This window comes from Callithrix jacchus, chromosome 3 (assembly GCF_049354715.1).
Source record: "Callithrix jacchus isolate 240 chromosome 3, calJac240_pri, whole genome shotgun sequence".
NCBI lineage: Eukaryota > Metazoa > Chordata > Mammalia > Primates > Cebidae > Callithrix > Callithrix jacchus.
In genome coordinates this window covers 21,626,966-21,653,049 of record NC_133504.1, presented here as the reverse complement: position 1 = coordinate 21,653,049, position 26,084 = coordinate 21,626,966, and the positions used below count along the sequence as shown (strand labels likewise).

Here is a 26,084-nt window from a genome sequence, read left to right as displayed (position 1 = left end):
TGAGTGGGGTGTGTGTGTGTGTTAGAGTGTGGTTCAATATTTTTCTATACAGTTAGTCTGTTTTGCATTATTGTGAAGGAATACTTGAGGCTGGACAATTTATAAAGAAAAGAGGTTGGCCAGGCGTCGTGGCTCAAGCTGTAATCCCTGCACTTTGGAAGGCCAAGGCAGTGGATCACCTGAGGTCAAAAGTTCTAAACCAGCCTGGCCAACATGATAAAACCCCGTCTCTACTAAAAATACAAAACATTAGTCAGGTGTGGTGGTGGTCATCTGTAATCTCAGCTACTCAGAAGGCTGAGGCAGGAGAATCGCTTGAACTTGGGGGAGCAGAGGTTGCAGTGAGCCGAGATGCTTGGGTGATAGAGTGAGACTCTGTCTGGAAAAAAAATAAAGAGATCAGACAGGCTGTATTAGAAGCATAGTGCTCTGGCTTCAGGAAGCTTCCAGGCATGGTGGAATGTGAAGTGGAAGCAGGTGTGTCACATGGTGAGAGGTAGCATGAGAGAGATGCCAGGTTCCTTTGTCGTGAACTAACAGAGAGAGAACTCACTTGTTACCATGGCGAGGGCACCAAGCCATTCAGGAAGGGTTCACCTCCATGACCCAAACACCTCCCAGTAAGCCCACTTCTAACACTGGAGATCACATTTCAACATGAGTTTTGGAGGAGACAGAACAACTAAACCACATCAGATAGCCAGTTGTCCCAATATCAATTGCTAGAAAACAGTTTTTTACCCCCTCTTGTACAGTACCACCTCTGATGTTAGCCAGGGCCTATTATATATAGGAGGGTCTATTTCTAGACTCCCCATTTTGTACTATTGGTTTTTCATCCTGATAATGATCCCCTTTCTCTCCCCTTTCCCTCCCTGCCCTAATCTGTGCCACTTTAGAGTTATCAATCATTAGTTTTTCCAATGAATTAGTTTGCCTTTGTTTGTCTTTTCTCTTATGTAGGTCTTTTCTGTTTCATTGATTTTTGATATTATCTTATTCTGCTTTCATTTGGGTTTATTTTGATGGAGTTTTTTCTGACTTCTTGAACTGGATGGTTAGCTCTTCAGTTTTAAGCTTTCTTTAAGTGCATTGAAAGCTATACATTTTTTTCAGATACTGTTTTATTTCTATGCCGTATGCCTTTATTATAATTATCACTATTTAAAAATCCTTTTTAACTTTTATACTGATGTCTACCTCGTCCTATAGGTTATTTAGAAGTGCAGTTTATAGTTTCAAACACATGAGGAACTTCTGGTTATGTTTTAATTGATTTATGACATTATTGCATTGTGGTTTAAGAACATGCATCATGTAATTTCAGTGTGTGGAAATTTTTTGCAACTTGCATTGTGGCCCAGGAAGAAGTCGACTTTGTAAATGTTCTGTGTATGCTATAAGGGTACATGATGTAACGTTTCTGGTTATGGTGTTTTCTCCGTGTCTATTAGTAAAGTTCGTTAACCTATTTAAATAATAATTTCTTTACGGATTATTCTCCTTATTTCTTTCTATTATTTGATAAGTGATGTGTTAAAATTTTTTCACTGTATTTGCACATTTATCTGCTGCTTGTCAGTCTGTCCATTGTTGCTTTATATACTTTTATCTTATGTTATTAGGTTATATCTTCCTGGTGAATTTTTGCTTCTCTTTATTTCTAATTATAGTTTTTTTTTAATCTTACAATCTACTTTGATATTAATATAGCTCCCAATATTCTTTGGATTATACTTTTATCTTATGTTATTAGGTTATATTTTCCTGGTGAATTCTTGCTTCTCTTTATTTCTAATTATAGTTTTTTTTAATCTTACAATCTACTTTGATATTAATATAGCTCCCAATATTCTTTGGATTAGTGCATCCTATACTGTTTTTATTCTTTTTACTTTCAGCCTTTCTGCATCTGTGTGTTTTGTTGAAACTCTTGTAACTATATCGTTGAACTTTAAAATCCAATTAGGTAGCATTTAATTTTTAATTGGAGCATTTAGTTTGTTTATACTTAATATAATTAGTGGCATATTTGGATTTAAATATTTCTAAAATTCAGAACTCTTAGAATCTGTTTTTGCTTAGTCTTTGTATTAGCTTATGTTCATAACTGAATTCCTTGAGACATTCCTTCAAAAGGAATTGTTTAGGCATTAAAACATGTTGGCTGGTTTTGGTTCTGATTTTGAAAAATTGATGATTGTGTGATGTTTTTGTTTTTGTTTCTGAGACAGGGTTCTGTTCTGTTGCCCAGGTTGAAGTGCAATAGTGCAGTCATGGCTCACTGCAGCCTGGACCTCCAGGGCCCAAGTGAGCCTCCCATTTCAGCCTCCTGAGTAACTAGGACCACAGGCATGTGCCACCACACCCAGCTAATTTTTTAAAAAATTTCGGTAGAGACGGACTCTCCCTATGTTGCTCAGGTTGGTCTTGAACTCCTGAAGTGATCCTCCTGCCTCAGCCTCCCAGAATGCTGGAATTACAGGCATGAGCCCCCATGCCCAGGCTTATTGTGTGATGCCTGTGAAAGCAAACTCTTCATATTTTCATTCCTATGATATGTTATTTGGGTAGCCAGGTAGCTATATTGGAAACTAAAACTTCTAATGTTTATGAGGTATGAATATTATAAAACCGTTTTGTTTTTTCAGTTTATTTTCTGGCTTCTCAGTTTTAAGAATTTCCACCTCTTCTTTCTTGAGGGCTTTAATAACTTTACAACTAAGTGTGTGTTTATTGATTGTCCCCCATTAAAGCTTTGCTATATCTTTTTTTTTCCCCTCCAGTGCTTTTTGATATGGAGAATGACTGACAATGCAATTTAAGGCTTAGTGCCATAGAGTGTGTCCAAATGTAAACATAAAGCAACTGCCTGTAATAGTCCCTTCGCATGCTGCTATAAAGAAATACCTGAGACTGGGTAATTTATAAAGAAAAGAAATTTAATTGGCTCACAGTTCTGCATGCTGTACAGGAAGCCTAGCATCTTCTGGGGAGGCCTCAGGAAACTTACATTTATGACAAAAGGTGAAGGAGAAGCTGGCATGTCTTACACAGCCAGAGCAGGAGCAGGGAGGGCAGTGAGGGAAGTACTCCACACTTTTAAAGAACCAGATCTCCAGAGGACTCTATAATGAGACAGCACCAAAGGGATGGTCCTCAACCTTGTCATTTAGGCTCCACCCCATGACCCAGTTACCTCCCTCCAGGCCCCGCCTCCAATATTGGGGATTATAGCTCTACGTGAGTTTTGGGTGGGGATACAGATCCAAACCATATTACAACCATACTGATGGACTGTAAGCTATGGTTTTTAACCTGCTTCTATTAATAAGTTTGAGCAGTAAAGATTGTAATGTTTTATTAATGTTTATCTCATGTAAGTGAATTTTTTTATAAGCATTCTTTTAAAAATCTCTTTGGCTTGGTGCAGTAGACAGTGTTGGGTGGGCCTGGGCAACCTTATAAGACCCGTTGCTACAAAAAAAGAAATTAAAAAATTAGCCAGGCATGGTGGACATACTTGTGTCGCAGCTCCTGGGGAGGCTGAGGTGAGAGGATGGCTTGAGCCAGGAGGTTGAAGCTGCAGTGCACTATGATCATGCCACTGTACTACAGCCTGGACGTTGGAGTGAGACCCTGTCTTTAAAACAATAAATACCAATACAAAATCTTTTCATTATAGAAGAAATTTTAAAACATTCAAAAGTATGGAGAAGAATATTGTGTACCTTTTCATCTTGGTCACTTACTTTAAATAATTATCAATTCACAGCCAATTTTGTTTCATTTCTACTCCCTCATTTATGTTGAAGTAAATCGGAAACACTGTATCATTTATGTAAGTAGATAGATAAACATATATTATTATGCATTTCTAAAAGATTAAGATTCTTTCAAAGGTCATTATTACTTTTAAAATATGAATAATTTCTTAAAATAAAATATCTTGTGTTTCACATTTCCCCAGTCATTTCTTAAAAAATTGTATTGCTGTATCTTTTAAGTCTTTTTTTTTTTTAATTCTGTAGGTTTTCTTCTCTCCCTTTTTTTTTTTTTTTTTTGCCAATCAGTTTGAGCTTATGAGGTTGCTCAGGTTAGCCTTGAACTGATGACCTCGCCTTCGCAAGCGCCATGACCTCCGGTGGGAGCCACTTTAGACCCCCCTTTTCTTTATTAAATCGTATTTGTCAAAGAAATCAGGTCATTTGTTTCCTAGTTTGATTTTTCCTGATCACATTTTGAGCTATCATGTAAGGTGTTTCTCTGCTCCTGTATTTTCTATAAATTGGTAAATCTAAAAGCAACAAAATTGTTTTTATTGTTTTAAAATTTAAGTATTTCTAATATTGTAGATTTCTCGGATCATTACTGTTATAAACGGCTTAAAGGTAGAACTGTTAATATACTATTTTCATCTATTCTGCCTTCCTGGTTTATAGTCACAGAGACATCACAGAGAGGTTGTGATTTATCCAGATTTCCACATCAAGCTGAGATTAGAATCTAGAGTGTGTTGAAAGTAGAAATAACTTCTCCTTTTGAATTTTGATGCCTTCATGTGTGCTACTTGTGATTTTGGTTCTTCAGAGTTCCATCGTGAGCGTTTTTCCAGAGCTATGCCTAGGAATTCTTGAATTTGTCTTCTGTTCTCTTTCTACTTGGACTCCACCCTGAGTGTAATTCAGTTTTTAAATCTGGTAATAAAAAGTCTCTGTCAAAGTCCTCTTATGTGTCAAAGTCCTCTTTTGCCACACCTTCCAATCTACCCTATGCTTTTCTGAATTGTGATTGGACTTAACCTGTGTAATGATTCCTTTACTTTATGAAAGTGGCAGCTATAGACCCCGTAATCACAAGAGATTTGTTTACTTCTGAAGTAAAGATATTTAGGTTTTTAAATTTTTTATTAAAAACAACATTTTAAAAGATTTTTAGGTTTATTATTACAAAAGTAATATATTTGCTTAAACAGTGTGGAATTATATAAACTCTGAATGTACCCTCCAACCTCTACCTTATGTCTCAATAATAATAATTGCTAAGGGCTTGATGTGTCTTATTTGAAACTTAATACTATGCAAATATAATTATATAGGTTGTATATAATATATACACATAGTTTATCTTTAAAAATAATTCAACTATGGCTACAAAGCTTTTACATACGAAGTATTGTCAATATTTATTTTACAGAGAGGACTTCCCTCTCCAGTGAGTGCTGACATTTTCATTCTTTATGAGCAAGTTGTACATCAGGAAAAACAAGTTAGGAGACTGCCAGAAAGATACGGGGAATACTTGTGAATAGATTTTCATTTTTTATGTAAAGACATATGAAAACATAAATGGTATAAAAAAATCCTTTACAAATGCCATATAATTTTATATTTAGAAAAATGGTATGGTGGTAGAACATACAAAAGAACGACAAACTCCCAAATTTACATTGAGCTAATTTTGTAAAGTTAGCCTTTGTCACAGCTTCCCTTGTTTAAATAAATTATTGGCTCAGTGTGCAGGAAGGAGCATAGAAGAAAAAATTATTGGCAAGAAAATTTGAAAAATACAGAAAATGAAGGAAAAAAATCACCTACTATCCTATATAAATTTTAGTGTCTAGAGTCAGGATAAGATAGAATATTCCTGTGGCAATAATTCTAGTCTATATTTCTTTCCTTAGATTTAAAATACAAAAACTTGATTCAAGTTTTACAGTTTTTTAAAAAGTCACCAAATAACTAAAATTGAGTACTCTACAAATTGAATAGAATTTCTCTCTTCTCTTACTGCCCTCTGTGTTTTCTGTTTCCTTCTCTCACCTCCAGTGTTCATGTAACACTTGCAGTTGGAGTGGGCCTTAGAGGTTGTCTCATTGAGTACTTCAGGAAAACAAATTTTATAGAACCCTTGAGTTCTGTGGAATTGCTTCTGATGAATAGCACCTTTTTCTGCTGTTGCTGTTTAGTGACACTGAGTAACAGGCGTTTCAGCAGGGGAATCACCCAGTCTGGAGGAATCCTCTGAGAGGTAGCTGTAAAATGTTGAGCTCTGATCTTCAGTAACCATTGCGGTTATTTTTTTATTATTATTATTTTAAGAAAGTTGCTTTATTTCTGAACTTAAAATTTTATAACAATTTCTAGAAAAGTCGAGTACCTCACTGAGACATGCTGCTAAAAGTTCTTTTAAAAATACAAACCCCTTATGAGATAAGAAACTGGGAAGATAATAGAGATAGGAAAGTCTTCTGCTTAGTAAACGCTGTTTTGCATACTTTACACACACACAATAGGAAAGTTACTTAGTAGATTGATAAGTTTTCTTTCTCCTCAAAAGCTAGAATGTCTTGCTAGCTAGTTCCTTCAAGAAAGGAAAAGAGAAGCCGCTGACGAAGAGATTGGTGAGTGGAAGAAAACACTATTCAACTCTTCAGTAACTTGTTTTTAAGTTCTCAGTGAAAGCCTGCTGTATATTTGTGGCTATGTTTTATTTTTAATAGACTTAAAACCAAGTTTCTTGAGAAACCTTTGGCATGCTGTAGTTTTTTTATGGTTGTGACTCACATGACATTACTGTATAAAACTAGTACATTCTCTCGTAAAAGCACACAAACTTCTTAGAGTGTTGCTCTCATTTTTCTACATTAGAAATGAAAAAGGGCATTGTCTGCATTCAGAACTTCCTTTTTACATCTTTTTTCCCCTTTACATTTATCTTGAAGCCAAAAGAAATAATGTTTCTATTGTTTTATTTTCTAGTTACCACTGATGCTACAGAAGCTGTATTGTGAGTGCTTTTAAATTCTCAAACCAGTTTTGTGTGTTATACTTGGAGCTTAGTCATCATGAGACGTAGCAGGACCTGATTAAGAAGGCTGTTCCGCCTTTAAGCCTTGCTAGATTGTAGCCACTAGCAACCAGGCTGCAATAATTTCCCTTTGATGACATCATCCACTGTGGAAGAACCCAGTTGCTTCAGCGAGTCGAACTACAGTTCGAAACCTCATCAAATATGGCATCTCCTTTGCCTGCTGCAGCAGGGATGGGAGAAATGCCACTTTCTTTTTAAGCTAGCAAGCTTTTCTTTTCCTTTTTATTCTTCCTTTTAAAAATTCTAATCATGGATGCTTCTTCCGATCCTTATTTGCCTTATGACGGGGGAGGAGACAATATTCCCCTGAGGGAATTACATAAAAGAGGTAATACCATCCCCTTGCTGTGAATTCTCTGTTGGTATGTTTTGCATGCGGCTGGGCGGTCCTCTAGCTTAAACTGGTTCTCGTTTGTCCTTTAAATACTGCAGTACGTTATTTAGTTGCCCTGGGTTGTTAGTGAGGGGAAAATGCAACCTTCTGAATGGTTCTACAGCCGTCCCTGATTGTTTTCTCTGTGCAGATTAGTACTGCTTCAGATCATGTCGCGCTCCGACTCCATCTTCTGCATGAAAATCTTTCTAACTATGAAAATGAATTAATCTGCTTTTACAGCCAACTAACGTCGTGTTGGTTGGCACCTAGAAAGTAATGTTTTTCTTCCTCCAGAAAACTTAGATTTCCTTTAATTTACGCAGAGAAATCAGGTGCCTATGTACCATTATATTTCAGCTGCTGCCGATTACCATGTAGATTTTACACCACAACGTAAATTTATAGCAAAAGCTCTACCTACATTTTAAAATGGCAATAAAGATGTATTAATACAAAAAGATTAATTTTTATATTAATACTTGTAATATGTTTTTCAGTTGATTAACATACTACATTGTCTTCCACAGGTATCTTGTGAAATTTGATAAGATGAAACACATGTAGGGTACTTTACTAAATGTCAGAAAAAATAATAGTTAATGAATGGTTTGTGAAAAGCAGAAGAGCGCCCAGCCTGCCTGTAAATCTTTTGGCAGGTACTTCCTCGGTCTCCTTAAAATTAATTGCATGTTAATTATTGCCCTTTTTTTTTTTTTCATTTTTGTTCAATTACTTATTCTAAAAACAGGCTGGTAGAGATTTGTTGTCCTAGAAAAAAACTGAACTTCAAGAAAAATCTCTTAGTTTATATTTCATTTTTGAGCCACATTAGTTTGAATTACTGCATGATACTGTAAACTCACCTTATGATTCAACCCAAACTTTTATTCCTAAGTATATAAGGAAGTCATAATTTTCTCAAATATAATTAGCCTGCTTTGTTTAAAATATACTTCGTCTTCTGATAACACTTTTTTTAGTATTAAGTTCCACTATAAACATTATAATGTATTCAACAAATGTCTACTGGTTGTGTTGTGTCTGCTAGACACTATTTTAGGGTCTGAGCAGTTGTAACACTGTTTATCTTGTAGTATTCTGTAGTTAGTAAAAACTTGCTTTTTACATTTTGAGAAAAGCTATGTAAGGATCATGTTACATATATGGTGCTTTCTTTTACCTAGTTGCCTTCTTAATAATATTTCAATATATGTATATGTGAATATGTTAGAACATTTGGAAGAAATATGTAAAAGCATCAAGAAGAAAACAATTTCTCATAATCACGTCACCAGAGCTTTTTATTTTTTATTCTTAATGTTATGATCATTCATAAGTTCTTCTATTTCCTGTTTTCTCGTCATCAGTTTTCTGGTAAGGGTTTCTTTAAAGAGGAATCAAGGTGAATGAATCGTGACTGTTCAGATGTCACGTTATTTGCTAATCAGTAATTAAACTGTAAAATGAGGCAGACTGTATTTTCCCATGCTGTTACAACATTTGGTTGTTAATGATGATAAACCAGAATACCTGGGCTTCAGAAATTTAAATTCCTTGTGTGGAGCTTGACAGTCCTTTACAGAACTTACTTATGAACTGTCTCAGTATAAAATATGCAAATAATAATATGCCAAAACTTATGTGAGGATAGGCATTGTTACTGATATTACCAAAGCATAAGCTTTATATTTTATTATACTTTCATAAATGATCCTTTAAGAATCTTGCTTAGGATCTAAATCAGTCCCACTCTTGGCAGCTCAAATAGGTTCTTTATCCCTTGATGAGACTTAATCTATTAATATAAGCCATTGTTACTGGAAAGTAGCATTGTGTATTTGTAGTAGAGATAAGTCAGTTATTGCTGGACTGGACTGTATTACCTCAAACATACTGTAGTATCCTAATGTCCATGCGTAACATGTTATTTGTTTTCCATAATTTATGACCCATTGTCACCATGGGTCAATACAAAGGAACTGATGAAGACAGGCAGCTAACAAATCGAAAAAACTCTGAATCAGCTTCCCTGTGAGGAAGAACAGAACTATAATGATTAAAATTGATCTTCAGGCTGAGAGTGAAGAGGCAGATAAAGTATAAAATTTTGAAGGGTATCAATAAAGTAAATATGGCTCTGTTTACTGAATCCCTGAGTGCTAGAGCCAGGATTACCTTTGTTGGGTAAACTGAATTTAATGCTCCTTTTCAAGGTGAGATGGTAAATGCTGAAGCTTCCTACTTAAGTAAACAATGTCAAGTCTAAAAGTATAAGTAGATTCAAAATAGAATATACTGTTGATAGATTAGAAACGTAGATGACATTTCAGGAATAGCCATCTGTAGGGGTAGATTTCCTATATAGAAACAATCACGCTCTCTCCAAATGTCTTTCCCTTTTTAATCAGGAAAAACTACTTGGCTTATTTGGACTGTTTTACACTTTGACTTCTTAATTTGTTCAAGATGTTTAAGTAATTTTGGAGGTCAAATGTCTTTCTTCTACCAACACTTTATAATGGAATTGATCTTTTGGGCCTGAGCCTCCATTTACTCCATGAGGGGCCTTTAAAAATTATTTAAATATTTAATTGTTTCATTCTAAGTGGGTTTTTTTCTTAAGAGAGAAGGTATCACTCTTTCACCCAAGCTGGAGTACAGTGGAATGATCATAGCAAATTGCAGCCTTGACATACTGGGCTTAGGTCTTCCCGTCTTACTCTCACATGTACCAGGGACTGCAGGCATGCAACCCCATGCCTGGCTAATTTAAAAAAACAAAAATTTTGTTTTAGAGAGAGTCTCACTATGATGCCCAGGCTGGTCTCCAACTCCTGTGCTCAAGCTACCCTCCTGCCTCGGCCTCTCGAGTAGCTGGGATTATAGGCATGAGCCACTGTGCCTGGCTTGTTCTAAGTGCTTTATGTTTATGAAATCACTTAATCCTCATCACGAGTTTTTGAAGTAGGTACTGTTATAATCCCCATTTTTCAGTGGACAAGACTGAAGTAAGGAAATATTAAGGAAAAGTCAGAATTTCATCCAGATATTTGGCTCATACTTTAATCACGAGGCTAAACTGCTTCTCACTATCTTCACAATAACTTGTGTTTTAAGTCTGGTAGAGGCATAAGAAGTTTAAAAGCAAAGAAACACAATCCTGAAGAAGTTAGTAAATTTCTCGTGAATGATAGAAATGATAGAAATCTCTTCTTTTTCTGAAGTCCCCATGTTCTTTGTACACAGGGGAACTCAATGGGGCATTACTGGTGGATGTAATAAAATGAGTAAATGCTATGATGGGAGGAAATGCCTAGTATGTTGTTCTTGGATTAGTTTTGATACAACAAAGGCAGTTCTGTTGTGAGTCAGTAGAGGAGGTAGTGTAGGAAGGTGGAAGTGAGGCCAGGTGCGGCAGTTCATGTCTATAATCTTAGCACTTTGGGAGGCCAAGGCAGGCGGATCACAAGGTCAGGAGATCAAGACTATTCTGGCTAACGCCGTGAAACCCCATCTCTACTAAAAGTACAAAAATTAGCCAGGTGTGGTGGCGCACTCCTGTAGTCCCAGCTAGTTGGGAGGCTGAGGCAGGAAAATCACTTGAACCCAGGAGGCAGAGGTTGCGGTGAGCCAAGATCGTGCCACTATTCAACAGCCAGAGCGATAGAGCAAGACTCCATCTTTAAAATAATTACTTAATTAATTTAAAAGGTGGAAATTTGAGGAGTGCCAGATCCCAGAGGACTAACAACGGACTTAAACCACAAAAAGTGTAGCTTTGCCATTGAAATAATAGTTTGGGATCTTATTTTGTTCAACTTTCTACCTGAAATTATTTCTTGACATTCATTAGCTTAGCAGTGTATCTAAATAAAGCTTTTTTTTTTTTGGTTTATATTATATTAGATGTTTGTTCCTTTTTCTTCCCTCTGAAATATATCAGCAGTTAGCATTTTTTGCACATAATTTTGAAAATCCAGGTTATATTCTTACTGCCAGAGGGACATTTCTGTAGGCTCTTTGTAAAATGACTTTAGGATTCGATTCACATCTTTCTTATACTTTTATTAGCCCTTATATTTTATCCAACTAGAAAATTAAACCTCTTCTTAAAAATTAATCCATCTAAGTGTCTGTAAATTAAAGGAATAACTAACGATTCATTTGGTGTCAAAAACTCCTCGACAACAATAGTATAAAACAAAGCCTGTTTTTAAGTGTATTTTGCCCACAGTATTGGAATTTCAACTCTTCAATAAAATTTGGTTCATATTACTACCTCTAGCTTGATTTTCTAAAAATGACTGATACTTTAATATGGTTAATTTTATGCCATCTCATGGCTTGTCAGAAATGCGTGTATCAAGATTTCAAAGTGTGAACAGATTTCTTGCCGCATTGATTAAGTTTGTGATTTTGGCTATTTTCCCAGCTTTGAGGTCTCTGCCTTGTGTTTATGCAGGAGACTCATAGCTTAAATTGTACTTTAAGGTTTTGTTTCTCATTTTGAAATTAACATATTTAACAAATTTTATAAATTTATTAAATAAGAAATTTAGCAAATTTTATAAATCTTTTTATTCATGTACTCTACAGCTCATCTTATTTGCAGGTGTAATAATTGATTGTGGATTTTATTTCTAATTACACAGATGTCTTAATATCCACCTTATCATCTCTAACTAAGGATGTGGCTTTTTATTTGGAGGTGGCAACAGAACAGAAAAGAAAACAGTGAATTGAGTAATCGGCTTAGCATTGCTGCTGCCTGGTTGTGTATCCAGTAAACTTCTTTGGGACTTGGTATTAACTCACAAGTCTTTGCAGTTTAGAGAGTTAAATATGACTGAATGGCTGAACAAATTTTAATAGTATATGCTGCTTTTATACTACTCATTTACCTAGTAGACATTTAGTTGACCACCTGCTAAATGTGAGGCACTATTCTTGCCATTACATTTTTCAACTTTGGAGTCTGCTAACATTCTGAAACTTCCACTATCAACTTGTAGCATTTACTTTCCCCTCCCTTACCAGGATGGACATTTCTTATCAGTAAGGTCACAGAGGGAGAAAAAAAAAAATCCCGGGGCTACACTTCCTGCTCTTAACATACAGAAGCAATTAGGTTATGAGGAGACACATAATATTTTGGATTTCTGCCTTCTTCCTTCCATAATTTTTTTTAAAAGGTTCATATGTTTTGTGTGTATCTTATGTAACAGTAATCTGCGTTACGAACTTAAATAACAAGGATCACTATTTCACATATTTGGAGATTGACCACAGCGGTAATAAGTAACTCTTATTAAATAACTGTATGCACCATTTTTCATGTAAAATTATTATTTGGATGCACCCCTTTCAGAAAAGACTTAGGCTCTTTCAAATGTCACTGTGATATTTACTAGGAAGCTCAGTTTAAGGTGCAGCAATTAAGGGGTGTGTGTGTGTGTGTGTGTGTGTTTGTTTTTAAGTTCAGCAAATATAAGTGGAAAGCTTATGCGTAAAATTATATTTATATTTATGGGAAAGTAGACAATTTTATTAGTGCTTATATATTTCTAGTTCAGTGTTTGTCAGACTTCAAGTTTTAACATGTTGATCATGAAACCCATTGAATTGTTAGCAGTATTTTAAAAGGAAAGATTAAAAAACCAGACAGTGAAATATCAGCATATACCAAGTACTAAGTATTGTTTACTAAACTTTGGTTTTATTTAAGTACATGTCTGTATACTGTGTCGGTGAGAAAGATTTCTCAGCTTTTTTAAAAAAATAAATATTTCAAAAGCTAAAAAATGTTTGAAAACCGGTTTATAAGTACACCTGGGGTAAAGGTATACTTCCTGTGATGTAAGACGCCTGGAACAATTGAGGGTGAGAATGAGGATGCACTCTTATAAACTTGTGCGAAAGCATAAGGATTTGAGTGCTAGGAGCAAAGTAGTGCTCACCACTTCTGTAATTTTCTGTTGCAGCATTTTAAGTAATACAGGAACAAGTGGACTGGAACCAAAGGCAAACAGGGTAGTGATGGTGAAGGGTAGGATCGCATTCATTGTCAAAAGGCTAAGTGCATATGCATATGTGTGGGAGAAGGCATCATGTAATAGTTTTTAACCTACTCTGAGGGAAGGTTGTCCACATCTCTAAAAGTATACATGTAAACCAACAATGAAATTGTTTTTTAGGCACTATTGCTTAGTGATAAGAGTGTCTTGAGAAGCAAAGTGCTAGACATTGAATCCCTGTTCTACTACTTGTCAGCTGTGTGACCTTGGGCCAGTTTAACTCTTTGCACCTTGTTTTCCAAATTGATAATGTGGAGATAACAATACCTGTCTCATTGTGTTGCTGTGAGGATTTTATGAACTAACATATGTAATGTCCCAAGAACAATGTCTGGTTCACGTTAAGTTAATTAAAATTAGCTGTTTTTTTTTTTTTTTGAGAGGGAGTTTCGCTCTTGTTACCCAGGCTGGAGTGCAATGGCGTGATCTTGGCTCACCGCAACTTCCACCTGCTGGGTTCAGGCAATTCTCCTGCCTCAGCCTCCCGAGTAGCTGGGATTACAGGCGTGCGCCACCATGCCCAGCTTAAAATTAGCTGTTTTTACTGTTATTATTAGACATGAGCTAGATAACAGTGGCCTCTGCATGGGAAAGATGATTTTAATTCTGATGTAGTCCAGCTTACCTATTTTTTTCTTTTGTCTCTTGTGATTTAGTGTCATATCTAAAAACTAGGCCTAACTCAAGATCACAAAGATTTACTCTTGTATTTTATAGTTTTAGCTCTTTAGATCTAGGATCCATTTTGAATTGATTTTCATATATGGTGTGAGGTAGGGGTACAGTTTTATTCTTTTGCATGTGGATAGTTGTCCTGACGTCATTTGTTCAAAAGACTATTCTTTCCTCACTAGAAAAAATATTTCTTTGAAGAATAATGAGTACCTTTTTTTCATTTTAAATGCTGTCACTCAGTTGGAAAAAGAATATTGAATAATTTAAAATAATTTAACTCTAGGTAAATTTAAGTCTTTTTGTTTAGATTACACATATTAGGAATAATGGATTTGTATTTCCATTGGTGTGCTTGACCTTTGTAAAGTTCTAAGTCTCTAGAAAAAATAAAATAAGACAAAACAGTCTTCTTAGCAGAGATATCTTTGCAAGAAAGTTGCAAGCCAGTTTTAGTTCATCGATTGGATAATTTTTTCTGCTTACTGGAGGTATTTCAGTATTGGTGATATCTGAACTATGAAATGTCCATTGTGGGAAGCTTAGTCTTTCACCAGGCATTTTAGGAATTTGTTTGTGTCCATATCAGGCATAATGAATTAAGTTATTTGTTTAATATACAGGATTTTTGACTGGGCACAGGGGCTTATGCCTGCAATCCCAGCACTTTGTGAGGCTGAGGTAAGTGGATCAAAAGGTTAAGAGTTCAAGACCAACCTGGCCAAGGTGGTGAAACCCTGTCTCTACTAAAAATACAAAAATTAGCTGGGTGTAGTGGCACATGCCTATAGTCCCAGCTACTCAGGAGAGTGAGGCAGGAGAATTGCTTGAACTCAGGAGGTGGAGGTTGCAGTGAGCCAAGATTGTGCCACTGCACTCCAGCCTAGGTGACAGAGCAAGACTCCGTCTCAAACAAACAAGCAATGCAGGATTTTTGCTCAATATACAGTTATAGAAGAACTCATTGTCCAAATTTGTAAGACTGTTTTTTTTTTAACGGAATCATACTCTGTCACAGAGGCTGGAGTGCAGTGGCTCAATCTCGGCTCACTGTGACGTCTGCCTCCCGGGTTCAAGCAATTCTCCTGCCTCAGCCTCCTGAATAGCTGGGACTACAGGCGTGTGCCACTATGTCTGGCTAATTTTTGTATTTTTAGTAGAAACTGGGTTTCACCATATTGACCTGGCTGCTCTCGAACTCCTGACCTTGTAATCTACCCTCTTCAGCCTCCCACAGTGCTGAGATTACGTGTGTGAGTCACTGCGCCCGGCCAGACATTTTTCTTTGCCTTTCTTTGTCATATTGTTAGTCTTTTGGTTAAATGAGCTGTATTATAACTTAGTCATATGAGTAATATAATGCAGCATGCTAAAGTTTTTTTGTTTGTGTTTTTTTAAATAGAGATGAGGTCTCACTATGTTTCCCAGGCTGGCCTTGAACTCCTGGGCTCAAATGACACAGCCTCCTGCCACAGCCTTCTGATTAGCTGGGACTACACATGTGCACCTCTGCATCTGACTTTCCTGATGAAATTTTAAATACCCAAATATTTGAGCAAAAATAATATAGCTTGTGTTTATTGTTTTCCTATTATTTGTCAGGTATAGTATTAAATGTTTTACATAATCTATCTCCAGTCCACATGTTATACTCTAGTAAAAGTGGATAACAAAACCAAAGTACTCAAAGAGGTTAATAAGTAACTTGTGCTGGATCACAGAACTAATGGGAGGCAGGGTTGGAATTTGACTCTAGGTGTTTCTGACCTCAAAGTGTATTAAAGTCATGGAATTTCTTTACTAGGCCACCTGGAAGAAAAGTGATCTTTTCCACAGTCTTTTTTGTTACTGTTTTTCAGCCAGGAGGTAGTAGAGTTAGGTAGTAGAATGGTAGTCACTGGCATCTGGTAGTTAGAGCCCTCCAAAAAAGTTTTTGATTTTTTTTTTTTTTTTGTCTTAAACTTGGAAGCTATTAACTTTCAGGTCATTAACTTTCTTATCATCCAAGAGCTGGGTATTTAGGTAGTAGGAACTATCCTATGTCTTCTTGAAGGTTCCGTTGTTAAAATTAATTGGTTCTGATTATCACTGTGCTCAAGATTCACATTTCCAGGAGCCAGAGTTTGATTGGTCTAACTTGCATCTGCGTGTCGTTAGCTGGGGAGGAGAAGGTACCTTGATTGATAGCTTCACCAGGACAGCATGCAGTGAGGGACAGAAATTTCCTTAAAATAATTGTGTTCTGTTATGGAAAGAAGGGGAAAGAGATACCAACTGGGCAAAACAATCAGGTTTCATTAAAATAAATAATAACCCTAATGTGAGGATAACAAATGGATATTATTTTAAATTTGGAAATATACCTGGTTATTAGTATTGAATATCTGATAGTGGGGTTGGGGAAAATGTTGAGAATAAAAAAAGACTTAAACTCATAAAAATTAATTGGAAAAGTGGATGGCTAAGCAGATACACATATGTTAGATAATGTTCATAATGGCTAACCAATCTGAAGACGTGTTTAAATTGTAGTGTGCTAGATGTGGCGGTGCTTGCCTGCAGTCCCAACTACTTGGGAGGCTGAGGCAAGATGACTGCTTGAGCCTAGATTCAAGGCTGTGGTGAGCTATGATTGCATCACTGCATTCCAGCCTAGGTGACAGAGCAAGACCTCATCTCTAAAAAAACAAAGTAAAAGGAATAAATTACAGTATGTCATGACAAATACAGTAATCTGAAGTCATTGAAAATGTGCATGTGCATTTAATGATGTGAAATGATTTTTAGAAAGTATGAATGAAAAAAATCAACTTTTAAGTGTAGCTAATATGATCTTACCTATATCTCACTTACAAAAAGTATAAAAGGCTGAAGCCAATCACCAGTTTAACTGTTTTGTCTTGTTTACTTGATTCCCTTTGTCCCCCTCCCCAGCAATCCACATGTAGTTAGGTAAAATTGGTTCTTCATCTGGCTTATTGCAGAAACTCTAAGCCTGTTTACTTAAAGCTTTTTGAAACCCAGACCCATCTTTTGAATTCAAAAGTTTTTGCTATTAAGAATTGGTATTTTCATATGTTTGTTAGCCTCGTAATTGTCTCCTTTTGGAAGTGTCTGTTCATATCCTTTGCCCAATTTTTTGATGGGTTTGTTTTTTTCTTGTAAATTTGTTTAAGTTCCTTGTAGTTTCTGGATATTAGATCTTTGTCAGATGGGTAGATTGCAAAAATTTTCTTTGTTCTGTAGGTTGCCTTTTCACTCTGATACTACTTTCTTTTGCTTTGCCGAAGCTCTTTAGTTTAATTAGATCCCATTTGTCAAGTTTGGCTTTTGTTATAATTGCTTTGGTGTTTTAGTCATGAAGTCTTTGCCGGTGCCTATGTCCTGAATGGTATTGCCTAGGTTTTCTTCTAGGGTTTTTATGGTTTTGGGTTTTACATTTAAGCCTTTAATTTGTCTTGAGTTAATTTTTGTATAAGGTATAAGGAAGAGGTCCAGTTTCAGTTTTCTGTGTATGGCTAGCCAGTTTTCCCAGCACCATTTATTAAATAGGGAATCATTTTCCCATTGCTTGTTTTTGTCAGGTTTGTCAAAGATCAGATGGTTGTAGATGTGTGGTGTTATTTCTCAGGTCTCTGTGTTCTGTTTTGTTGGTCTATATATGTGTTTTGGTACCAGTACCATGCTGTTTTGGTTACTATAGCCTTGTAGTATAGTTTGAAATCAGGTAGCATGATGCCGCCATCTCTTTTTTGGTTCCATATGAAATTTAAAGTAGTTTTATTCTAATTTTGCAAGGCAAGTCAATGGTAGCTTGATGGGAATAGCATTGAATCTGTAAGTTATTTTGGGCAGTGTGGCCATTTTCGTTATATTGATTCGTACTCTCCATGAGCGTGGAATGTTCTTCCATTTGTTTGTGTCCTATCTAATTTCCTTGGACAATGTAGTTCTCCTTGAGTAGGTTCTTCATGTCCCTTGTAAGTTGTATTCGTCATCACTGATCATTAGAGAAATGCAAATCAAAACTACAATTAGATATTATCTCATGCCAGTTAGAATGGCGATTGTGAAAAAGTCAGGAAACAATAGATGTGGTTGAGGCTGTGGAGAAATAAAAACGCTTTTACACTATTGGTGGGAGTGTAAATTAGTTCAACCATTGTAGAAGACAGTGTGGTGATTCCTCAAGGATCTAGAACCAGAATTACCCATTTGACCTAACAATCCCATTACTAGATATTTACCCAAAGGATTATAAATCATTCTTCCATAAAGACACATGCACACATATTTATTATAGCACTATTTACAATAGCAAAGATTTGGAACCAACCCAAATGCTCATCAATGATAGACTAGATAAAGAAAATGTGGCACATATATACCATGGAGTACTATGTAGCCATAAAAAAGAATGAGATCATGTCCTTTGCAGGAACATAGACAAAGCTGGAAAGCCATCATTCTCAGCAAACTAACACAGGAACAGAAAACCAAACACCACATGTTCTCACTCATAAGTGAGAGTTGAACAATAAGAACACGTGGACACAGGGAGGGGAACATCACACACCAGGGCCTGTTGGGGAGTAGGGAGGAAGGGGAAGGAGAGCATTAGGACAAATACTTAATGTGTGCAGGGCTTCAAACCTAAATGATGGGTTGATGGGTGCAGCAAACCACCATGGCACATGTATACCTATCTAACAAAACTGCACATTTTGAATATGTATCTCAGAATGTAAATTTTAAAAAAAAAGAATTTGTCTCTTCTGTGGGTTTCAGAAGCCTACATTTGAAACGGGATACCATAATATCAAGTTGTGTTCTCCATCCTCTGCTGTGTATTTCATTTCCTATGGCAGTGGATGTCTCTGGTGAATTGTTGCAGAGAAGGTGTGTGGAGGGGAAAAGAAAATAGTGTTGACTGAGGAAAGTTGTTTAGTCCTTCCAAGAGGTATTCCACTGCAGCTCCACTACTGTCTTCACACATAAACGAGAACCGCATATGCTTTGGGAAATGGGAAGTCCAGGGTAAATCCTGTCATTTTAGATTAATCAAATCTAACTGTAAGAAGAACTTTTACTGAGGAGAGAAAGAAAGGCATAATCAAGGAGGCTGCAGTCTACTACCTTTTTTTCATCCTAAAGACGTGTCTTTGTCCTCTAGAGTTTCCTCCAGATATCCATTTTAGAAAAGCCATATTGTCAGGCCTGGTGCAGTGGCTCACGCTTATAATCCCAGCACTTTGGGAACCCAAGGTGGGCAGATCTCTTGAGGCTGGGAGTTTGAGACCAGCCTGGCCAACATGGATAAACCTTGTCTTTACTAAAAATACATAATTAGCCGGGCATGGTGGTACATGTCTGTAATCCCAGCTACTTGGGAGACTGAAGCAGGAGAATTGCTTGAACCCAGGAGGCGGAGGTTGCAGTGAGCCAAGATTGCACCATTGCACTCCAGCCTGTGCAACAAGACTGAAACTCTGTCTCAAAAAGAAAAAGAGCTATACTGTCATTTTCCAATTAACTTTCCTAGTTTTATTTATATATATATGTGTGTGTGTATATATATATGTGTGTATATATATATATGTGTGTGTGTGTGTGTATATATGTGTGTATATATATGTGTGTAAATATATGTATATATGTGTATATATATATGCACACACACATATAAAATTTAAAATATATATATATATATTTATTTTTATTTTTATTTTTTTTGAGACAGAGTTTTACTCTGTTGCCCAGGCTGGAGACAGTGGTGTGGTCTTTGCCCACTGCAACGTCCACATCTCAGGCTCCAGCCATCCTCCCTCTTCAGCCTCCTGAGGATCTGGGACTATAGGTGTGTGCCACCACACCCAGCTAATTTTTTGTATTTTTAGTAGAGTTGGGATTTCGCTGTGTTGGCCAGGCTGCTCTTAAACTCCTGGCCTCAAGTGATCCACCTGCCTCAGCCTCCCAAAGTGCTGGGATTACAGGTGTGAGTCACCGTGCCTGGCTTCTGAAATATTATTATAGGAAAAAAAAGAGTAGATGTACTTTATGTAGGAGAGAACTGTAATTTATGCTGTGACGGTACCTAAAAGATACATCCTTTATAAATCATGCACAAGATGAAATTGAGAGGTAAAGTGGGATAACTTATACCGTTGCTTTTAAAAAAATTTAAACATGTATATTATCTCATTTTAGCCTGTGTAAGTCATATCTTGTACAAGTTTAGGTTTCAGAGAACCATGTGCAAAGAAACAGTCCAATAGGATTATTTTAAAGCCATTGTTGTTAGAAAACATTATACCTTTAAAATTACTTCTCATGTAGGGTATGTAGGCATTCTTGTGATCACATTAGAAATACAGTGTCTTCTGCCCAGTTTAGGAGAGAAATTTTCCTTTTATTTTTCTTCTTCTTTTTTTTTTTGAGACAGAGTCTTACTCTGTCACCAGGCTTGAGTGCAGTGGCATGGTCTCAGCTTACTGTGACCTCTGCCTCCCGGGTTCAAGCGATTCTCCTGCCTCAGCCTCCTGAGTAGCTGGGACTACAGTCATGTGCCACCAAGCCCAGCTAAATTTTTTGTGTTTTTAGTAGAGGCAGGGTTTTGCCATGTTGGCCAGGCCGCTCTTGAATTCCTGACCTCAGGTGATCCGCCCACCTCAGCCTCCCAAAGTGCTGGGATTAAAGGCCTGAGCCACCATGCTCGGCCTCTTCCCCTTCTTTACACTACTCAGATTTTCATGTTTGGCAGAACAAATTATAAGAGGAAATATTTGAATGTCACATACTAAAGTGAATGTTTGGATGTTTGAAAATGTTCTGGTTTTCAGAGATTCTGAATTGCTGAATCGTTGTGTAAATTAGGATGTTAGGAGTAGTCTGTAGTTTCTACTTCGTCATTCATGAGTCTGTTGTTTGCTTATTATCATCATGCTGCAAATAGTCTGGAAATTCTTTAAATGGGTCAAATGATGTATTATGGATACATGTTAAATGGTATAGAAATTTCACTTTTTATTTTTTGCATAAAGAGTAATAAAATCAGTAGTCCATGTTTCTTCAGCTCTGCCCAGAGAAGGGCAATGTAGGGTGTAAAATGAAGTTTGCAAAATAGTTTATAGTAGGCTTTTTCTGAAAGTATCTTCAGAGTAACAGAAGTTTAAATATAGTACAAAGAATCCCATATACCCACCACCCTGATTCCTGAAGTGTTAATATTTTACCACATTTGTTCATTATGTCTCTATTCTCCAAGTATTATATGTGCCGTTATATGCCTAATATATACTATGTAGCATTTTATATAGATATACGGCATGTATGCACTATATATGTTTTTTTCTGAGCCATGTAAACAGTAAAATGCAAACATAATGTGCTTTTACTCCTAAGTACTTCAGTGTGTATTCCCTCAAGAAAGGACATTTTCTTGGCTACCGTAGACTTCTACACTTTTCAAAATCAGAACATTTACGTTGATAGCACTACGACATGTTCTGTAGACCATTTTCCAGTATACCAGTTGTCCCACTATGTCCTTTAGTACAAAAGAAAAAGGACTTTTTCCTGGTCTAGGAGCTAATCCTGGAGCACATGTTACAGTTAGTTGTCATTTCTTTTTTAATCTAGAACAGTTCCTCAGTCATTCTTTATCTTTTATAACCTTGACATTTCTGAAGAATACAATCCATTTATTTTGCAGAATTTCCCTTAGTTTGGGTGTATCTGGTTTTTCCTTACAAGATTCATTTTGTGCATTTTTGGCCAAAATACCATAGAAATACTGTACATCTTACCAGAAAACTGATTCTTCCCTGCAAATGAGTTTTCTAAATATCACTTTTAATATTATATAGAAAGCAGAGCCAGATCCTCACATTATAAAAGTTCCTGTTATATTTTTTCTCCAATTGCTTTTTCTCAAGAAAATGTATGGCCTTTCAGGTAGCTTTTACAAAGTGAAAGTTACTACATAAAATTAGGATGGGGGCAGGGAAGAGCTTTATTAAAGCCTAAAGTTTAAGCTTTCGAGTGCGTTGTATGTAAATGAACATGGGCATCTGTGAGCACTGCTCAGTACCAAGCTTGGATTTTCTAATCTTTTCAGGCAGATTTGTGGGAAGAAAAACACCAGCCGAGGTATATAGAGAAAAAGAGTTTATTTACAAAGAAAGAAAAAGAATTTATTTACAAGGATACCTAGAGACGCTCACAAACTTCAACACCGGCAATAAAGCAGCACGGGTTTTCGCAAGTCCAGACCAAATCACCATCGAAGCTCAGTTCGGCTTCTGCTAAACAATCTTTTATACTTTTTAAAACAAAGAAGGGTCAAGTCAGGACACTGTCCATGTCTTCATCATGTAACTAACATCCTTGAGGTGTTTACCAAAAACTGGATCAGGGAACCGGCCAGGTTCCCAGGTCCGGCTCTTCAGAGCCTTTTTTTGCATTGGGAAAATTCTGAGCTCGGAATACTCCCAATGATAAGGAAATGAAGACAACATAAAGTCTGTCCATGACTTGTAAACTTAATTAACTCCTTCTGTTACATTACAGCATCATGATGCAGGGATTGAGCCTTTAAACCCTGGGCCAAGAATGATATAAATTATTTATTCTTGGAGTACTTCTGCGAAAACACTGAAGTCAGTGTACTACTCTCTTTTTAGAAGTTTTACACCTTTTCTTTTCTTTTTTTTGAGGGGGATGGAGTCTTGTTCTGTCACACAGGTTGGAGTGCAGTGGCATGATCTCAGCTCACTGCAACCTTTGCCTCCTGGGTTCAAGCAATTCTCCTGCTCCAGCTTCCCAAGTAGCTGGGATTACAGGTGTGCACCGTCATGCTTGGCTGATATTTTGTATTTTTAGTAGAGACGGGGTCTCACCCTTGATGGCCAAGCTGGTCTTGAACTCCTGACCTCATGATCTGCCCTCCTTGGCCTCCCAAAGTGCCGGGTGTGAGCCACCACCAGAAGTTTTACACCTTTTCAAAGCACACCTTTTTTTTGTTTTGTTTTTTGGAGACAGAGTTTTGCTCTGTCGCTGAGGCTGGCGTGCATTGGTACAATCACAGCTCACTTCATTCTCTACTTCCCAGCCTCTAGCAGTCCTCCCACTTCAGCCTCCCAAGTAGCTGGGATTTCAGGTGCGTATCACCATGCTCAGCTAGTTTTTGTAGAGATGGGGTTTTGCCATGTTGCCCAGGCTGGTCTCTAACTCCTGAGGTCAATCAATCTGTCCTCCTTAGCCTACCAAAGTGCTAGGATTACAGGCGTGAGCCACCACTTCCAGCTTCCAAGGCAGACATTTAAGTTTAATAAATCAGGAGATAAGCAAGAACCCTGTTGGATCTGATAGAAGCAAACAAACATTTATTATTACCATTACATTGTTTAAAATACTAGCCCCTTCTATATTCATGTCCTGTTCTTTTTTTTTTTTTTTTTTTTTTTGAGACGGAGTTTCGCTCTTGTTACCCAGGCTGGAGTGCAATGGCGCAGTCTCGGCTCACCGCAAACTCCGCCTCCTGGGTTCAGGCAATTCTCCTGCCTCAGCCTCCTGAGTAGCTGGGATTACAGGCACGCGCCACCGTGCCCAGCTAATTTTTTGTAATTTTTAGTAGAGACGGGGTTTCACCATGTTGACCAGGATGGTCTCGATCTGTTGACCTCGTGATCCACCCGCCTCGGCCTCCCAAAGCATGTCCTGTTCTTAATGTCTCTTAGAATTATCAAAAAAAAAACAAACCCTACTCAATAGTTTATTGACTTATATCTCAGCAGTAATAAAATTAGTTAATATTATTGGCGTCATGGTTCTTTGTGCATTTCTCCCTTATCCTACCCCCAAATTGATTTCAAATGATCTCTTGCTCTAGCTTAAGAATGTTTATATTGATGGGCTGTGGTGGCTCATGCCTGTAATCCCAGCACTTTGGGAGGCCGAAGAGGGTGGATCACAAGGTCAGGAGTTCAAGACCAGCCTGGCCAACATGGTGAAACACCATCTCTACTAAAAATTCAAAAATTAGCCAGGCGTAGTGGTAGGCGCCTGTAGTCCCAGCCACTTGGGATGCTGAGGCAAGAGAATCGCTTAAACCCAGGAGGTAGAGGTTGTAGCAAGCCAAGATCATGCCACTGTACTCCAGCCTGGGCAAAAGAGCAAGACTCCGTCAAAAAAAAAAAAAAGAATGTTTACAGTGATTATGAAAAGTTCAAATTCTGGCTTTAACATATATAATTGTTTCTTTATCTGTAAACAGAAAAGAATGAGTTCGTTCAAACCAGAAAGACTGCAAGAGTAGTCTGGGAATTTTGCTCCATTCCTTAAAAGTTCTATAATAAAATAAACATGCCGTGTGTTTTATTTTCACAATTTTTTAAAACATTAGTATAGAGTGCCACTCCTTACATTCTATATCAAATAATTTTCAGTAATCTCTAGTAATTTTTGGCATTAAAATCCATATTACAAAATACTTTGAGGATATAATTTATAATCACTTATGCTAAAATCACCTATTTGAAATTATGTATGAGGTTTTCAAAGTTTATAGTGCTTTGGAAAAAATGTAAATGTTTCTTTGCTTATATATCTTTATTATAAGTTGTAGTACATATCATATAGTTGTCAAGGATGCTGATAGATACTTAATATTTAAAGGTAACTTGTTTAAAGTTACTCAGCTGTATAGGACTAGAAGCTGGCTGTTTTGGTAACAGTTTATTGCTCTATTTACTTATATGATGATTGGATTCATTAGAATTGCTGTATTTTCATAGCTATATCCATGGTCCTATGAAAGTATTGTGTGTGTGCTTATACAAAAATGTATAGTAAGTACAAAGTAAAAAATGAAAGTTCATTTTCTGCTTTTGACAATTCTGGTCCCCAGAGATAACCTATATTGTCTCACGTTTGATCATACTGTTTTCTCTGTATTCATGAGCATACCTGTGAAGCATAATTTTTAAACCAAAATAAATGTTACACTGTAATTTACATATTAAAAATGCTAATCTACACCTGACCCTTTTTAAAAACTGTGTTATATTGTAGCCAACTTTTTATAGGTATATATTGATCAACCTTATTCTTTTTACTGCTGCATTATATTTCATTGCATAAATGTATGTAATTCATTTCCATGGGTTTGAATTTTTCAGTATTACAAATAATGGCTCAATGAAATATTTAAGTCTTTGTGCGCTTGTGGAATTAATTCCTAGAAGTAGAGCCCTTATATTTTGATAGGTATTTCCAATTTGCCTCCCAAAATGCTTGTATCTCTTTACTTCCACTGTCAGGTCTAATAATTTTCACTCGGATTATCGTATTTCTTACCCAGTCTTTTTTTTACACTCTAAACACTTTTCTCTTCTTTTCTTTCTTTTTTTTTTTTTTTGAGGCAGTGTCTTGCTCTGTGGCCTAAGTTGAAATGCAGTGGTGCGATCACGGCTCATTGCAGCCTCAACCAACCTGGGCTCAAGCAATTCTCCCAACTTAGCCTACTGAGTAGCTGGACTACAGGTGCATACCACCACACCCAGCTCTTTTTTTGTATTTTTAGCAGAGATGGGGTTTTGCCATGTTGCCCAAGCTGGTCTCAAATTCTTGAGCTCAAACAACCCACCCATCTCAGCCTCCCAAAATGCTGGGAATTACAGGCATGAGACACTGCGCCTGGCCCAAAAACTCTTTTTCTAACAGTAATATAAATTGTCTTTTACAGACTGTACTCATATCATATGTTTCTTCTTTCAGAAATGGGTGTTAAATGTATCTAACATGGAATGTATCTCACTGTGAAACTGTAGCCTAATTTATCTCAAATTACATTTGAAAATTCATATTTTTTTAGATTAATCCCACCTAGTTCAAGGTACTATAGATTCAAGATTTCTTTCTTTTTAACAAATTATAGGTATCATCACTAAATTTATAGTGAAAGAATATTGGAACCTTGGAACTTCAGTATTTGAACTTTGTTGCGAAATGTAATTTGTTATATTATAAAAATATTATATCGTACCTGGAAGTCAGGGACAGTTTATTATTATTATTATTTGTATCTCCTA

The 26,084-nt window shown here is 36.7% G+C and overlaps 1 protein-coding gene across 14 annotated transcripts in view; it reads left to right on the top strand.

Annotated features, from left to right (window-relative positions):
- CLCN3 (chloride voltage-gated channel 3) overlaps positions 1-26,084 on the top strand; it is a 102,369-nt gene that overhangs the window by 30,858 nt on the left and 45,427 nt on the right. For 4 of the 14 annotated variants that reach the window (XM_008992466.6, XM_008992464.5, XM_078366282.1 and 1 more), the window contains exon 1: positions 6,993-7,201. The exons of 8 other annotated variants lie outside the window; for them this stretch is intronic. In XM_008992466.6, the coding sequence (XP_008990714.1) occupies positions 7,123-7,201 (79 nt within the window). In that variant the 5' untranslated portion in view covers positions 6,993-7,122. Of the gene's footprint in view, positions 1-6,992; positions 7,236-26,084 lie in introns of those variants that run through there. 2 more of the 14 variants (XM_054252796.2, XM_054252795.2) reach the window with 1 other exon arrangement.